At 55.3% G+C, this 16,592-nt stretch overlaps 1 protein-coding gene across 1 annotated transcript; it reads right to left on the minus strand.

The window, feature by feature from the left end:
• Positions 1-1,608: 1,608 nt before the first annotated feature.
• On the minus strand, positions 1,609-16,166 carry LOC127587357 (cyclic AMP-responsive element-binding protein 3-like protein 4). The gene is made up of 10 exons (XM_052045626.1): positions 16,138-16,166; positions 14,959-15,114; positions 14,145-14,406; positions 10,760-10,887; positions 9,850-9,939; positions 8,997-9,103; positions 7,413-7,481; positions 5,334-5,418; positions 3,480-3,576; positions 1,609-3,071 (listed from the first exon to the last, which is right to left on the minus strand). The coding sequence occupies exons 2-10, from the start codon at positions 15,109-15,111 to the stop codon at positions 2,755-2,757; spliced, it is 1,308 nt and encodes a 435-aa protein (XP_051901586.1). The 5' UTR covers positions 15,112-15,114; positions 16,138-16,166; the 3' UTR covers positions 1,609-2,754.
• Between the last annotated feature and the right edge of the window lie 426 nt (positions 16,167-16,592).

A 16,592-nucleotide genomic window follows, 5' to 3' on the forward strand; every position in this document is an offset into this window, starting at 1 on the left:
ACTAGTGGCCCTTGCACCTTATTGTCTGCCTGCACTGCACTTTCCCTGTAACTGTAGCACTTTATTCTGCATTCTGTTATTGTTTCCCCTTGTACTACCTCGATGCACTGATGTGATGAAATGAGGTGTATGGACGGCATGCAAAACAACGTTTCTCACTGTACCTCGGTACAGGTGACAGTAATAAACCAATCTTTTTCTCTTGGAGGCTTCACTCTGCATAACCCTCAAAGGGTGATGTTGCTGCATAACTTTTGGAATTGTACCATTTCAATCTGAATTGTACTATTTGATTTATATTTCCTCTCCTGTTTTGTGCACTCCGTCCGCTCGTTTCACCCGTTTCTCTGTACCCTCCCCAAAGTCCGTTCATTTTAACGACATTGCAAAGTTCGCAAGTTGGCTCGAAAGTTAGCAAAGTGTCCCACGATATTCATACCTCAGAAGTGAAAGCTTTGCTTCCCACACCAGCTCTGGGGAGCAGTCCTGATAACATTGGCTTTTGGCGCACTGGCCTTCGTCAGTAAGGGAACTGAGTATAAACGTTGAGGGTGTCACGGTGCGGTTGTACAGGACACTGGTGAGGCCACACTTGGAGTATTGCGTTCAGGTTTGGTCGCCCTCCTACAGGAAAGATGCCATTAAGCTGGAAAGAGTACCGAAAAGATTTACGAGGATGTTGCCGGGACTCGAGGGACTGAGTTATAGGGAGAGGTTGGACAGGCTAGGGCTTTATTTGGAGTGTCAGAGGGGTGATTGTATAAAATCACGAGGGGCATAGACAGGGTGAATGCACATAGTCTTTTCCCCAGGGTCAGGGAATCAAGAACTAGCAGGCATAGGTGAGAGAGGGAAGGTTTAACGGGAACTTGAGGGGCAACCTTTTTCACACAGAAGGCAGTATTTATATGGAACACACTGCCAGGGGAAGTGGGTGAGGCAGGTACAATAAGAGCTTTTAAAAGACAGTCGGACAGGTATGTGGATAGGAAAGGTTTAGAAGGTTATGAGCCAAACACGGGCAAATTAGACCAGCTTGGATGGGCATCTTGGTCAGCACAGAGCAGTTGGGCCGAAGGGCCTGTCTCCATGCTGTACGACTCTGTAACTCCCATCTGGTCCCCACCAATCTCTTCTTTCTGTCCCTTACCTTCTACAGGACCTAACGTGGCTGGCAGGCCTTTCACGTGGAACATTGACAAAGGCTATTTTGTTTGTCCATGTACACAGCATCCACCACATTACACTGCATGATCTCGTCTCACACACACACACACACACACACACACACACACACACACACACACACACACACACACACACAACCAAACTCTTCTGTCAGCTACAGAAGCTCACTCCACATTTCTCCCTTGTTCTTAACCAAAGCAGTGGAAAAGGACAAGCTCAACAAATGATCGTGGAGTGGAATTCACAGTACAATTCCAGCAGGGCTCCGGATCCGTGCGACACACTCACTTTTACTACAAAGAGTTCCCTTGCCCTACGTAAAAATTATTCGGACTCGAGGTGACTACAAAATATCAGGTAAGAGAATCAGTTACAGGAATGGTGTGACACTGAGAGGGCTCTTCAGCAACTGGAGGGTTTGAGGTTATGCAGATATCAAATATTTTATTTCATGTAGATTGCATCCCAGAACAAACAGAGAGACAGTGAGAGAGAGACAGACAGACACAGAGAGAGTGACAGAGAGAGAGAGACAGACAGACAGACAGAGAGGTGGAGACAGAGAGGGGGAGAGAGATGGAGAAATAGAGAGAGACAGAGAGAGAGACAGAGAGATACAAAGAGAGAGACACACAGGCGGAGAGAGAGACAGACAGACAGAGAGGGGGGGACAGAGAGGGGAGAGAGATGGAGAAATAGAGAGAGACAGAGAGATACAAAGAGAGAGAGACACACAGACGGAGAGAGAGACAGACAGACAGAGAGGGGGAGACAGAGAGTGGACGAGAGATGGAGAAATAGAGAGAGACGGAGAGAGAGACAGAGAGATACAAAGAGAGAGACACAGGCGGAGAGAGAGACAGACAGACAGAGAGGGGGAGACAGAGAGGGGACGAGAGATGGAGAAATAGAGAGAGACGGAGAGAGAGACAGAGAGATACAAAGAGAGACACACAGACGGAGACGGAGACAGACAGAGAGGGGGGGACAGAGAGGGGAGAGAGATGGAGAAATAGAGAGAGACAGAGAGATACAAAGAGAGACACACAGACGGAGAGAGAGACAGACAGAGAGGGGGGGACAGAGAGGGGAGAGAGATGGAGAAATAGAGAGAGACAGAGAGAGAGACAGAGAGATACAAAGAGAGACACACAGACGGAGAGAGAGACAGACAGACAGAGAGGGGGGGACAGAGAGGGGAGAGAGATGGAGAAATAGAGAGAGACAGAGAGATACAAAGAGAGACACACAGGCGGAGAGAGAGACAGACAGACAGAATGAAGGGAGAGAGTGATAGACAGTGTAAGACACAGACAGAGGGAGAACCAGGGACAGGGCAGAGGTTTCGGGGAACCTAAGTATAACCCGCCACAGTGAGGAATGCCGCACCCACAGTCCCCTCTCCCGAGCCCGGTGGGAGAGCGCCTGTCCCGTCAGGAGGGGAAGTGTCTGGGGGTCAGTGCGGCCGGGCACCCACTGACCGGTCCCTCGGTGTCCTGTCGTCCACACAGGCCGGGGGTCCCGTCAGCGGGCGGGGGTCAGTCGGCAGCCGTGCGGTTCCCCCCGTCACATCTCGTCTGCGTGCCCGGGTTTGGACGAGTCGGCGCCCGCGGGTGAAGGGTCCTGTCCTGGAGGTTGAAGGCGGCTCCCGTTGGCGGTGGCGCCGGGACCGGACGGGACAGGCGAGGGGCTCCTGCCCGCCTCCTGGTGGCTGCCCCGGGCGACGGCAGGCTCCCCCTCGGGGGAGGGTCGCGTCCCGCCGGCGGTGGGCAACATCTGCAAGGGGTCCGCTGGGTCCCGCCGATCGCCCTGCAGATCCACCGGTTCCGCGCCTTCCGACCTCCGGGAGGACTCCACGTCGGTCAGGATTGTCCGGGAGATCACTGCAGAGGGAGAGAGAGGGCAGTATATCCTGAGAAGGGCGGTGAGGAGGGAGCGCTGCGGGAGGGGCGGTGAGGAGGGAGCGCCGCACTGCGGGAGGGGCGGTGAGGAGGGAGCGCCGCGCCGCGGGAGGGGCGGTGAGGAGGGAGAGCCGCGCCGCGGGAGGGGCGGTGAGAAGGGACCGCCGTGCTGTGGGAGGGGCGGTGAGGAGGGAGCGCTGCGGGAGGGGCGGCGAGGAGGGAGCGCCGCGCCGCGGGAGGGGCGGCGAGGAGGGAGCGCTGTGCCGTGGGAGGGGCGGTGAGGAGGGAGCGCCGCGCCGCGGGAGGGGCGGTGAGGAGGGAGCGTCGTGGGAGGGGCGGTGAGGAGGGAGCGCCGCGCCGCGGGAGGGGCGGTACTGAGGCCAGGTGTACCTCCGGTGGGTTTGTAGCCCTGCTGGCTGACCGGATTCTCCAACCGGAACGGGCTGTAACTGGGAAAGATCAGCAACACCAGGGAGCAGGCCAGGATCTGCAGGAGGGACAGAAAGGCGTGAGCGGGGCGGCCTCCGGCGGGGCGAACGCTCCGTCCCGGTGACCCGCGCCTCGGCAGCGGGAACAGGACGGCGGATCCCTTCGGATCTCCGTCCGAACCGTCCCGGGTTCAACCAGGGCAGCGCTCCCCCAGCTGAGTGAGGGTGACTTGTTCCACCCCAGGTCCATCTCCCCATCTACCTCCCCACCAACCCCCAGAGAAAACTCGGCTCCAGAGAAAACAACCCAACTTTGTCCAACCTCTCCTTGTGGCTGAAGCCCTCGAATCCAGGTGAACCCCTTCTGCAGCCTTATTTGATGTAGCTTACCCCGTAGCCTCACCCTTCACAACAGATTTCACAGACAAACATCTGTAACCTTCTCCAGCCACCATTTGGTCTCGCCTGGGAGTTCACTTGATTTACCCATTCCTCTCCCAACTTCCCTGCCACTGAAAACCGACTTGTATTTCTCTTTCTGTTGAAGGATCCCAGACCCAGAACATTAACAGTTTCTCCTTCCACAGATGCTGCCTGACCTGCTGAGTGTCTCCAGCATTACCTGTTGTTTCAAAAATCTACCAGTTGTAGTCATACTTTCTGCTTATAATTCAGGTTTACAGTCCAGAGTATTTACCATTGGTAACTTTAGACCCTGCACTCTGCCCTCTCTCTTCCCCCACTCCTCCCCCTCCTTCCCCATTTTCTCTGAAACTTAATTATTGCTTTGGTCAGTTCTGATCCTTGGCATGAAACATTAACTGTTTCTCCACAGATGCTGACTGACCTGCCAGGTATTTCCAGCACTTTTGAGTTTTGATGACCGAATTTATTTTTGGATTGAGCGCCTTGCCCAATGTCCGAACTTTAGTGAAGGGTGCGGAGTGAGATCAGGATGTACCACGGGAATCCCAGGCCACATTAGATTCTTCCGGTCTGAGGACGAAGAGGTATCAGATACCTGACATCTACAGGAGACGCTGCCTCAAGAAGGCAACGACCACCGTCAAAGATCCCCACCATCCGGGCCGTGCTGTCTTCTCGTGGCTCCCATCGGGCAGGAGGTACAGAAGCCTGAAGTCCCCACACCACCAGGTTCAGGAACAGCAACTTCCCTTCAACCATTCGGTTCTTGAACCAACCGGCACAACCCTAATCACAACACCAGGACCACTTTGCGCTACAGTAGACTTTAGTTTTTGTTCTATTTGTGTTCTTTCTTCTATAACATGCTTTTCTTGCAAATGTTGTGTTTCTAATACAATCTGCCTGTTGTGCTAGTGCGAGTATGATTTTCCTTGCACCTGTTGAAATGTCTAAAACTACAGGGCATGCATTTAATATGAGAGGGGGAAACTTCAAAGGAGATGTGCAGGGCAGGTTTTTTTTTACACAGAGAGTGGTGGGTGCCTGGAATGTGCTGCCAGGGGTGGGGGTGGAGGCAGATATGATCGAGGGGTTTAAGAGGCTCTTAGACGGACCCATGGATGTGCAGGGAATGGAGGGAGACGGACATTGTGCAGGCAGAAGGGATCAGTTTAGTTAGGTGTTTTATCACGAGTTTAATTAATCCAGCACAACATGGTGGGCCGAAGGGCCTGTCCCTGTGTGGTACTGTTCTGTGTTCTATGTTCTGTACATACATGGACTTGAGCGTTGACTTTGATGCCCTAGTGGGCCCCTGGATCCCCCCGCTCAGTATTCCACTCCCCCCCCCCCCCCCCCCCAACCCCTGCTGACGTTACTGCACACTCACCATGACGCAGGTGCTGGTCTGGGCCGCTTTGTTTGACGTCTGTTTAATTAGAGACTGCAGTCTCCGCAGCTGGGTGATCAGAGACCTGGGGATGAGAAGAAGGAAAGTGAAATGCAGCCGCTCTGCCCAGGACCGCGAGAAACACAACCCAGAGAACATCGTGCAAATCAACCTCCCCTCTCCCTCAGCGATGGAACACCCCTTGCAGCACCATGGACTTGTCCCTGATTGTGTTTCTGTACAATCTTTTTCTAAAATTTATGTACAATTTACGTTCTGGGTGTTGTCTGTACCTACGTGCCTGTGATGATAGAGAAACAAATGCTGGAATCTAAATGAAAAACACGATGATGCTGGTGGAACTCAGCAGGCCAGGCAGCGTCCGTGGAGAGAAGCAGGCGGTCAACGTCTCGGGTCAGGACCCTTCTTCGGGACTGAAGATAGGAAAAGGGGAAGCCCGATACATAGGAGGGAAAAGCAGGGCAGTGATAGGTGTCCGTAACCGCGACCTGCATCTCCCCGTTGCCGGTCACTTCAACTCCCCCTCCCACATTATCACTGACGTCGGTCCTCGGCCTCCTCCACTGCCGGGAGAATTCTGAGCGCAAACTGGAGGAACAGCACCTCATTTTCCGGCCTGGAGCCTTGCAGCCGAACGGCATGAAGATTGAATTCCCCCACTTTAAGTAATCCCCACCCCCCTTCCCCACAAACACCCACCCCCCCACCATGCCCCTTTTCTTCCCTTCCTGCGCCTCTTTCCCCTCTCTCTGTACCTTTGACCCGTCCCCCAGTGGATCTGCTCTCCCCTCCTCCCCCACACCTGCCCATCACCATCTCTTACCTGCATCTACCTATCGCCACCCCGCCTCCCCTCTTTTGTCCACCTATCACTGCTCTGCTTTTCCCTCCTATGTATCGGGCTTCCCCTATTCCTATCTTCAGTCCTGAAGAAGGGTCCTGACCCGAGACGTTGACCGCCTGCTTTTCTCCACGGATGCTGCCCGGCCTGCTGAGTTCCTCCAGCATCGTCGAGTTTTTCATTCTCATTGTCCCTCCTTGTGCTCACGCCACGGCCAAGAAAGCTCACCAGCGCCTCCACTTCCTCAGAAGGCTGAGGAGATCCGCAATGTCCCAGTTGACCCTTCGCCGTAACGGTTAGCGTGACGCTATTACAGCGCCAGCGACCCGGGTTCAATTCTGGCCACTGTCTGTAAGGAGTTTGTACGTTCTCCCCGTGTCTGCGTGGGTTTCTTCCGGGTGCTCCGGTTTCCTCCCACATTCCAAAGACATATGGGTTAGGAAGTTGTGGGCGTGCTGTGTTGGCGCCGGAAGCGTGGCGACACTTGTGGGCTGCCCCCAGCACACTCTACACAATAGATGCATTTCACTGTGGGTTTCGATGTACATGTGACTAATAAAGATACCTTATCTATCTTATCGATTTTTATAGATGCACCACAGAGAGCATCCTATCCGGATGCATCACGGCTTGGTACGGCAACTGCTCTGCCCGGGACCGCAAGAAACCGCGGAGAGTTGTGGACACAGCCCAGCGCATCACGGATGCCAGCCTCCCCTCCACGGACTCTGTCTACACTTCCCGCTGCCTCGGGGAAGCAGCCGACATAATCAAAGACCCCACCCACCCCGGACATTCTCTCTTCTCCCCCTCCTCCTCTCAGACAGAAGATACAAGAGCCTGAAAGCGCGTACCACCAGGCTCAAGGACAGCTTCTACCCAGCTGTTATCAGACTCTTGAATGGACCTCCAACACACACTAAAGATGGACTTTTGATCTCCCAATCTACCTCGTCGTGGCCCTTGCACCTTACTGCCTGCCTGCACTTTCTATGTAACACTTTATCCTGCATTCTGTTTTCCTTTTTACTACCTCAATGTACTTGTGTACGGAATGATCTGTCTGGATGGCTCGCAGACAAGAAATTTTCACCGTATCTCAGTACGTGTGACAATGATAAACCAATTACCACACGTTACTGCACGGTAAGGGAGCGACGTACTGCAGGGAGGGCAGAGCAGAGGGAACGCGGACGGGACGGACGAGAGATACTCACAGGTTGTGGTGCTCCAGCTGTTCCACCTGCTTCTGAAGCTCTTGGTTCTGAGCGGTGCATGCAGCAACTCTGGGGGAAGACAGAAGGCGTCGGAACCGTCACTCACCTACCACAGGCCCCGCCCCTCCAGTCCCAGGCCCCGCCCACCCTCAGACGTCCCTGGAACCCCCCCCCCAACCCCTCATTCCGCCCCCAAGATCCACTTCCTACGCAAACTCTGGTCCGGCCGCACTTGGAGTATTGCGGGCAGTTCTGGTCGCCCCGTCACAGGAAGGATGTGGAGGCTTCGGAGAGGGCGCAGAGGAGGTTCACCAGGACGCTGCCTGGGTTAGAAAGCATGAGCTATAAGGAGAGGTTGGACAAACTTGGGTTGTTTTCTCCGGAGTGTCGGAGGCTGAGGGGAGACCTGAGAGGAGTTTATAAGATTATGAGAGGCAGAGATAGGATAGACAGCCAGAATCTTTTTCCCAGGGTAGAAATGTCAAACACTAGAGGGGGAAAGTTTAAAGGAGGTGTGTGGGGCAAGTTTTTTTTTTACACAGAGAGCAGTGGGTGCGTGGAACGTGCTGCCGGGGTGGGGGTGGAGGCAGATACGGTAGAGGGGTTTAAGAGGCCGTTAGACACACAAATGTGCGGGGAATGGAGGGATGTGGATCACGTGCAGGCAGAAGGGATTTAGTTTAACTTGGCAGCATGTTCAGCACAGACATTGTGGGCCGAAGGGCCTGTTCCTGTGCTGTACCGTTCTATGCCAGAACCAACCCAACTGCAGACTTGGCCATGCCCCTCTCCCACTCCCCTCCTACCTGCCCCTCGTCTGCCTCTCCCCAGTCCCCTCCCAAGCCACCCACGCCGTCCCTCGCCCACCTCCTGGGCCCAGCCCACGGACCCTGTCCCTGATCCACCCTCCAACCTCCGCACCCCCCCTTCCCGGAACGTCTTCTAGTCCCCATCCCGGGCACCGCTTAGAGTCATGCTGCACGGAAACAGGCCCTTTGGCCCAACCAGCCCGTGCTGACCATCTAAGCCAGTCCCATTTACCCCTGTTTGACCCTTATCCCTCTAAACCTTTCCTATCCGTGGGCCCGTCCAAGTGTCTTTTAAATGTTGTTAACGTTCCTGCCTCAAGCACTTCCTCTGGCATACGGACCACCCTCTGGGTGAAAAAGTTGCCCCGCAGGTTCCTATTAAATCTCTCCCCTCTCACCCTAAACCTGTGCCCTCTAGTTCTTGATTCCCCAACCCTGGGGAAAAGACTGAGTGCATTCACCCTATCTCTGCCCCTCATGATTTTATCCACCTCTTTAAGATCACCCCTCCCTCTCCTGCGCTCCAGTGATAAAAATCCCACCCTGCTGAACCTCTCTCCAGAGTCCCTCGAACATCTTCCGCTGCGCATTTTCCAGCTTAATGGCATCTTCCCAACAGCAGGGCGACCAAAACTGAACACAATCTTCCAAATGCGGCCTCGTACGACCGCAACGTAACATCCTGACCTGCTCCCAGGCACAAAGCCCCGGCCAAGCCGTGACGGACCACCGACGCCCCGTCGACCCCAGCACTCCTGGCCTCCCTGCACGTCACCTGCTCTCCAGCCCGTCGATGTATTCCTTCTTCCTCCTGCGACTCTCCTGCGCCGACTGCTTGTTCCTGATCTTCCTCCGAACCTTCTTCAGAATCCGCTCCTCTGCCTGGGGTGGGGAGGAGAGTGAGGGAGAGAAAGGGTTAAACACAGACTGATCAGAATCAGCTTCATTATCACGGCCCTAGATGACGTGAGATGTGTCGTTTTGCGGCAGCAGTACAATGCAAGGCCATAAAATTACTATAAATTACAAAAATGAATAAATACTGCAAACAGAGGAATAACGGGGTAGTGTTCATGGGTTCATGGACCGTTCAGAAATCTGATGGCGGAGGGGAAGGAGCTGTTCCTGAATCGTTGAGTGTGGATCTTCAGGCTCCTGTACCTCCTCCCCGATGGTAGTAACGAGAAGTGGGCATGTCCTGGGTGGTGAGGGTCCTTAGTGGTGGATGATGTCTTCTTGAGGTATCACCTCTTTCACCCCTCCCCGTCTCCGTGACCCCCTCTGGCCCCTGCACCCCTCCCCGTCTCCGTGACCCCCTCTGGCCCCTGCACCCCTCCCCGTCTCCGTGACCCCCTCTGGCCCCTGCACCCCTCCCCGTCTCCGTGACCCCCTCTGGCCCCTGCACCTCTCCCCGTCTCCGTGACCCCCTCTGGCCCCTGCACCCCTCCCCGTCTCCGTGACCCCCTCTGGCCCCTGAACCCCTCCCTCTGCAAATTCCCATTGTTCTCCACTGGAGTTACGGGAATTCCTTCCCTGATTCCCACCCACCCCCCACCCACCGCCTCGTCCCATTGCTGTTCCCCGGATGTGCCCTGGTGCTGGGGTGTTGGTGACGGTTGCCAGGATACCTTGGTCAGCGGTAGGTTGCTAGGCAGTACGATGCCTTCCTGACTCAGCAATCGCTTCTCCTCCTCGGTTAAGGACAGATCCGGGAAATGCTGCCAGATAGGAAGGAGACAGTTACCCCGATCACTTCCACCAACACTGCCCACCCCAGTCACCCAGAGGTACGGCCCGGAAACAGGCCATTCGGCCCACTGAGACCGTGCTGACCATCGGCCAACCACCTACACCCATCCCATCCTCCCCACGTTCCCATCAACTCCCCCCACACACGAGCAGCCCATTTACCCACCGACCCCTGCACTGCAGAGGGACGTGGGCGGTGAACCCACGCGGTCACAGGGAGAACGTGCAAACTCCACACAGGCAGCGGCAGAGATCGGGATCGAACCCGGGTCACCAGCGCCGGGAGGCAGCGGCTCAGCTGTGCCGGCCCATCCATTACACCCAGTGTATCAGGCAAGAATGGGCGCCCACACTGGTGAGGACCCACACACCATCTCCCCGGGGTGCCACCTCTCGCCAGGGGAGACAGGGCCCTCCTCTCAGTGAGGGATGAGACCTTCCTCTCCCCCCGGGACAGGCACCCGCTCTCCCCAGCATCCCTCCTCTCCCCCTGGGACGGGTGCCCCCTCTCCCTGGGGACCTTCCCCTCGGGACGGGCACACCCTCTCCTCCCCCACCCCCGGGTCAGGTCCCCCCCTCTCCCCAGCGTCCCTCCACTCCCCCCGGGACGGGTGGCCCCTCTCCCCAGGGTCCCTCCTCTCGCTGCGGGACGGGTTGTACACTGTAGCCGGCCACGGTGCAACCAGATGCGGATCCCTCCAGCCGGGCAGTGCTGGGGCCTGAGCTGGCTGCCGGACCCATCCCTCCCTCCCCCCCACCCCCAGCACCCTGCCCCTCCGCTTGCCGTACCAGCAGGCTGTCCGTGGTGCCCGGGTCGCCGCCGGCGCCGTATCCTGCCCTCCTGGCGCCGCTGCTGGTTCCCGGTGCAGTGTCTACGATGCAAGCCTCGGGCAGCAACACCTGGCTCTTCCAGCTGCCTGCAACGGGTGGAGGGAGACAAAACAGCTGGCGGTCACTCCACCACCCCCCACGCAACCCGACCCCTGGCACACGTGTACCCACCGCCTGCGGTCGCGCACTGCCCTTCCTTCACCGTCACCCGCGGCTGAACCCCGGAGCCTCGCAGTGCCATGGGAGCACCCTCCCAAGGGGCAATTAGGGACAGGCGATAAGTGCTGACCTCGCCTGGAACACCCACGGGAGAGTGAACAGAGGACCACAAACATTCGGACGCCGCTACGGCCGTACAAGCGATCGGTGAGACCCACTCGGCAGACAACACGGCAGGAAGAACGCGATAGCAACAGAGAGGGTGCAGAAGAGATGCACCAGGACACTGCCCGGAAGGAGGGCTGCGGTTAGGAGGAGAGGTTGGATAATCCGGGTTTATTGGAGACAAAGACCACGGGTGCGGGAATCTGGAGCAATGCACAAAATGCCGGGGTCAGGACGTCACAAGTCCACAAGGCAAAGGAGCAGAAGTAGGCCATTCGGCCCATCGAGTCTGCTCCAGGAGCTAAACTAATACTATTCCTATCCAGCCCCAATTCCCGGCCTTTTCCCCATATCCCTTGATACCCTGACTAATTAGGTACCTATCAATCTCCTCCTTAAACACCCCCAAGGATCGGGCCTCCACAGCTGTATGTGGCAACGAATTCCATAAATCCATGATCCTCTGGCTAAAGAAATTTCTCTCCATCTCTGTTCTAAATGGGTACCCTCTAATTCTAAGACTGTGCCCTCTCGTCCTGGACTCACCCACCAAGGGAAACAGCTTAGCCACATCTACTGTGTCCAGTCCTTTCAACACTCGAAATATTTCTATGAGGTCCCCTCTCGTTCTTCTGTACTCCAGTGAGTACAGTCCAAGAGCCGACAAATGCTCATTGTATGTAAGCCCTTTCATCCCAGGAATCATCCTCGTAAATCTCCTCTGAACCCTCTCCAACATCAGCACATCCTTCCTAAGATATGGGGCCCAAAACTGCGCACAGTATTCCAAATGAGGCCTCACCAGTGCTCCATAGAGCCTCATCAACACCTCCCTACTTTTATACATGATACCTCTCGAAATGAATGCCAACATAGCATTTGCTTTCTTTACCGCCGATCCGACCTGCTGGTTAACCTTTAGGGTATCCTGCACATATCACGGCTTGGTACGGCAACTGCTCTGCCCAGGAATGCAAGGAGCTGCAGAGAGTTCTGGACACAGCCCAGCACGTCACGGAAACCATGGACTCTGTCTTTACCTCTCACTGTCTTGGTGAAGCAGCCGGCATAATCAAAGACCCCACCCACCCGGGTCATTCTCTCTTCTCTCCTTTTCCATCGGGTAGAAGATACAGGAGCCTGAGGGCACGTACCACCAGGCTCAAGGACAGCTTCTACCCCACTGTGATAGGACTATTGAACGGTTCCCTTATACAATGAGATGGACTCTGACCTCATGATCTACCTTGTTGTGACCTTGCACCTTATTGCACTGCACTTTCTCTGTAGCTGTGACACTTTACTCTGTACTGTTATTGTTTTTACCTGTACTACATCAATGCACTCTGTACTAACTCAATGCAACTGCACTGTGTAATGAATTGACCTGTACAATCGGTATGCAAGACAAGTTTTTCACTGTACCTTGGTACAAGTGACAATAATAAACCAATACAAATCTGCAGAGGGAAATGGACAGTCGATGTTTCGGGTTGAGAACCTTCGTCTGGTTTACTCTCACTGGAACGGAGGAGGCTGCGGGAGCAACCTTAAAGGCAGGCACGGTAGTGTAGCAGTTAGTGTAACGCTATTACAGCGCTGGCGACCTGGGTTCAATTCCGGCTGCTGTCTGTGAGGAGTTTGTATGTTCTCCCCGTGTCTGCGTGGGTTTCCTCCGGGTGCTCCGGTTTCCTCCCACATTCCAAAGACGTACGGGTTAGGAAGTTGTGGGCATGCTATGTTGGCGCCAGAAGCGTGGCGACACTTGCGGGCTGCCCCCAGAACACTACGCAAAGGATGCATTTCACTGTGTGTTTCAATGTACATGTGACTAATAAAGATATCTTATCTTATCTAAAGCATGAATAGGGTAGAGAGGATTCTTTCCCCAGGGCACAGGGAAGTCCAGAACCAAAGGACGCAGGTGAGAGGGGGGAAATTTAAAAGGGATCCAAGTGTAAGATTTTCACAGTGAGGGCGGTGATGTCTGGATCAAGCTGCCAGAGGAGATAAAGTTGGTAAATTAAATTGGTAAGTTGGTTTATTATTGTCACGTGTACTGAGGTACAGTGAAAAACTTTGTTTTGCATGCCGTCCATACAGATTAATGTATTACAATGGTGAATTGAAATAGCACCAGAGAAAGCAGTAACAGAATGCAGAATAAAGTGTCGCAGTTACAGAGATAGTGCAGCGCAGGCAGACAATAAGGTGCAAGGGCCACAATGAGGTAGATTGTGAGGTCAAGAGTCCAACATCGTTAAATAGTCATAACAGCGGGATAGAAGCTGTCCTCGACCCTGGTGGTACGTGCTTTCAGGCTTTTGTATCTTCTGCCCTATGGGAGGGGGGAGAAGAGAGAATGTCCGGGGTGGGTGGGGTCTTTGATTATGTCGGCTGCTTTTCCGAGGCAGTGGGAAGTGTAGACAGAGTCCATGGAGGGGAGGCTGGTTTCCGTGATGCGCTGGGCTGTGTCCACAACTCTCTGCAGTTTCTTGCGGTGTTGGAGGCAGATCCAGTTGCAAGGTTTGGAGGTGTTTGGAGAGGGACTTGGATAGGAAAGGTGTAGCGGGGTACGGGACCAATGTGGGTGAGTGGGGTTAGTGCGGACAGGTACCACGGTCGCCATGGACACGGTGCGTCAAAAGGGCCTGTTTCTGTGCTGTAGGATTCTATACACACACACCAACAGATCTACAGATGTTACTGTTGGAAGTATCCTGACTGGTTGCATCACTGGGAGGGGGACGGGGAGATGGGGGGGGAGGGGGGAGATGGTAGGGGAGAAGTGGGGGGGAGATGGGAGATGGAGGGGGGAAATGGGGAGGGGGAAATGGGGAGGAAGAGGGGAGGGGGAGATGGGGGAGGGAAGGGGAGGGGGAGTCAAAGGTTGGGGGGAGATGTGGGGCAGGGGAGGGGGAGTGGCAGGAGAGGGAGGAGGATTTCACCTACCCTACTGACAGAGCCCCCCCACCCCTCCCCTCCCCTCCCATCCCCCCACTGCTCTGAGATCACCGACCGAGCTCGATGGACACCAGGTCGGCATCAACGCTCGGTGCCTCCGTCTTCACGCTGACCCCGTACACGAGCTGGAAGAGGCGGGCAGGGGTGGTCTCGGCGGGAAGGGGGCTGTCGGGCCGCTGGTCGTCGGAGATGCCGCTGTCCGTCTCGGAAGCCGTCTCGGCCGCGCTGTTGTTGTTGTTATTGTTGTTGTTGTTGTACACCTCGTTGGGGTTCACGGGCATCTGCAGCAGCTTGTCCAGCTCCACCCTGCTCACACCCTGCGGGGAGGGGGGGGAGATGCTGGCCTCAGGAGGGTAAACACCAGACTGACCCTCCGACCCAGACCTCCCCCTGCGGGGGACCACTCCCTACTGGCTGGGCCTGAGACCGAGGGGGCTCAAGGTCACCTGATGCAGAGGGTTGAGGGGTCCGGGGAGGGAATTCCAGAGCTCGGAGCGACAGAGGAGGAGGTGATGGGAATCGGGAATGTTCAGGGGGGCTGGGAGTGTGGGGGCTGCAGGTGTCTGAGAGGGGTGTAGGGGCTGGAGGGGGGTCACAGAGACTGGGAGGGGTGCAGGGTCCGGAGGGGGTCACAGAGATGGGGAGGGGTGCAGGGGCCGGAGGGGGTCACAGAGACGGGGAGGGGTGCAGGGGCCGGAGGGGGTCACAGAGACGGGGAGGGGTGCAGGGGCCGGAGGGGCTCACAGAGACGGGGAGGGGTGCAGGTCTGGAGGGGGTCACGGAGACAGGGTTGCATGGGATTTCAGAGACTGTAACATCCTATAAATAGTATCCACATCAGGACACAACTCCTCAAAAGCATCGCTCACCCCAGGTCTGGTGACTGACCATTTAGCCATCACTTCTTCTGCCTCTTCCTGTCCTTCGATGGTAATATTCGGTCCGGAATAGCCATTCCCTGGGAATATTCCCTCCTGCTGTTCCTGGTAACTGACCAGAAGGTCCTGGTCACCAGGATCCATGTCCTCAGAAAGAAATAAGAAAACTGGTACCTAGTTTAGCACTGCATTCTCTGGTCAAATCCCCAAACCTAACCCTCCCAGGCAGAGATAGTACAAGTTATACACAGAATGAAGCTCCCTCCACACTGTCCCATCACACACTCCCGGGGTCAGACACAGAGTGAAGCTCCCTCTGCACCGTCCCATCACACACTCCCGGGGTCACTCACAGAATGAAGCTCCCTCTACACCGTCCCATCACACACTCCCGGGGTCAGAGACAGAGTGAAGCTCCCTCTACACTGTCCCATCACACACTCTTTGGTCAATGACAGGGTCATACAGTCGGGGGGATCAGTCAGTTGCACGCAGATGGGATCACACTGTCGAGGGGTCAGTCAGACACGCAGTGACGGGTCGCACTGTCCAACATCTCGATGGGGAACCATCGAGTCTCCACCCCGTCAAGAATCATTCAGGATCGCCTCTTGTTATTCTAATTCCCCATGAAGAGAAATTCAATCTGCTCAACTTTCATCATACAGCTACCCATTCATCCCAGGAATTACCCAGTGAAGCTTTTGAAGTAAACCCTCTCTGCCCTGCCTCCAATGCAAACGCATCATCCCTTACACCAGGACACCCAAACTGTGTGCAATTTTCCAGGTGTGAAAATCTCATCACCTCTCTGTACAGAAGTTCCCTACACTGTTTCCCTATAATGGCAATTACATCGTTTGGAACTGCACCTTGGCTGCAGGACTGTGCTTTTATGCTTGCACAGGACTTGGGCTGTGCAGGATACCAAGATCCTGGATCTGCCCTGCCTCCCTTTACAATGAAGTAAATGCAACAACAGCTGGTTTGACAAGCTGTCATTTTCCACATGTTTACCATTGCACATTAAGTGTTCAATGTGCACTTTTTTTAAAACCGTCTTCTTCCTTGCTTTAGCACTCGGGTAAATTGCACGACCTGATTTAAAAGCACTGCCAGATCAGAAAGCCCCTCACGCAGACACCCTGCCTCTGGACTTGGGCAACTTACCACAACTTCCAACCTGGCACCGATGACGTCACCGCGCCTCAGCCTCCCCCAAACTGCGCATGTCAAGAATAACAGGCCCGCCCTGCTGCAAGCCGATTGGTTCAATTAACAGACCCGCCCACGGCCTCGGCCGCGTTGATTGGTTGCTCGGCAGCTGACCGCCATGTTTGTGAGGGGCAACTGGTAAATCTTTGACAAGAAGACACCAATTCCAGGCTTGAATGATACATCTGGAGTGAATTCAGGTCCTGGTGGTTGTCATTATCCCCGCGACGGTTCCGTTTGGTTGGTAATCGAGGAGGATTCAGTCTGTGCCCCTCACAGAAATGGCGTCGGAACCCCGCCAGCTGTTTCGTGATGGGCGACGTCAGGAACCAATCCGGTGCGGAGGTCGGGAACCACGCCCACCAATGGGAGCACCCCTCTCCTCAATAAGCCACGCCCCCTAAGCCATC

The sequence above is a fragment of the Pristis pectinata genome, chromosome 40, assembly GCF_009764475.1.
Source record: "Pristis pectinata isolate sPriPec2 chromosome 40, sPriPec2.1.pri, whole genome shotgun sequence".
NCBI classification, from domain to species: Eukaryota; Metazoa; Chordata; class Chondrichthyes; order Rhinopristiformes; family Pristidae; genus Pristis; species Pristis pectinata.

Coding starts and splice junctions, on each gene's coding strand:
- LOC127587357 (XM_052045626.1), bottom strand. CDS start 15,111: ATGGATCCTGGTGACCAGGACCTTCTGGTCAGTTACCAGGAACAGCAG. Junction 10,888..14,144: donor CCTGGTGTCCATCGAGCTCG/GTCGGTGATCTC, acceptor CACCCGTTGCAG/GCAGCTGGAAGAGCCAGGTG. Junction 5,419..7,412: donor CAGCTGGAGCACCACAACCT/GTGAGTATCTCT, acceptor TCTCATCCCCAG/GTCTCTGATCACCCAGCTGC.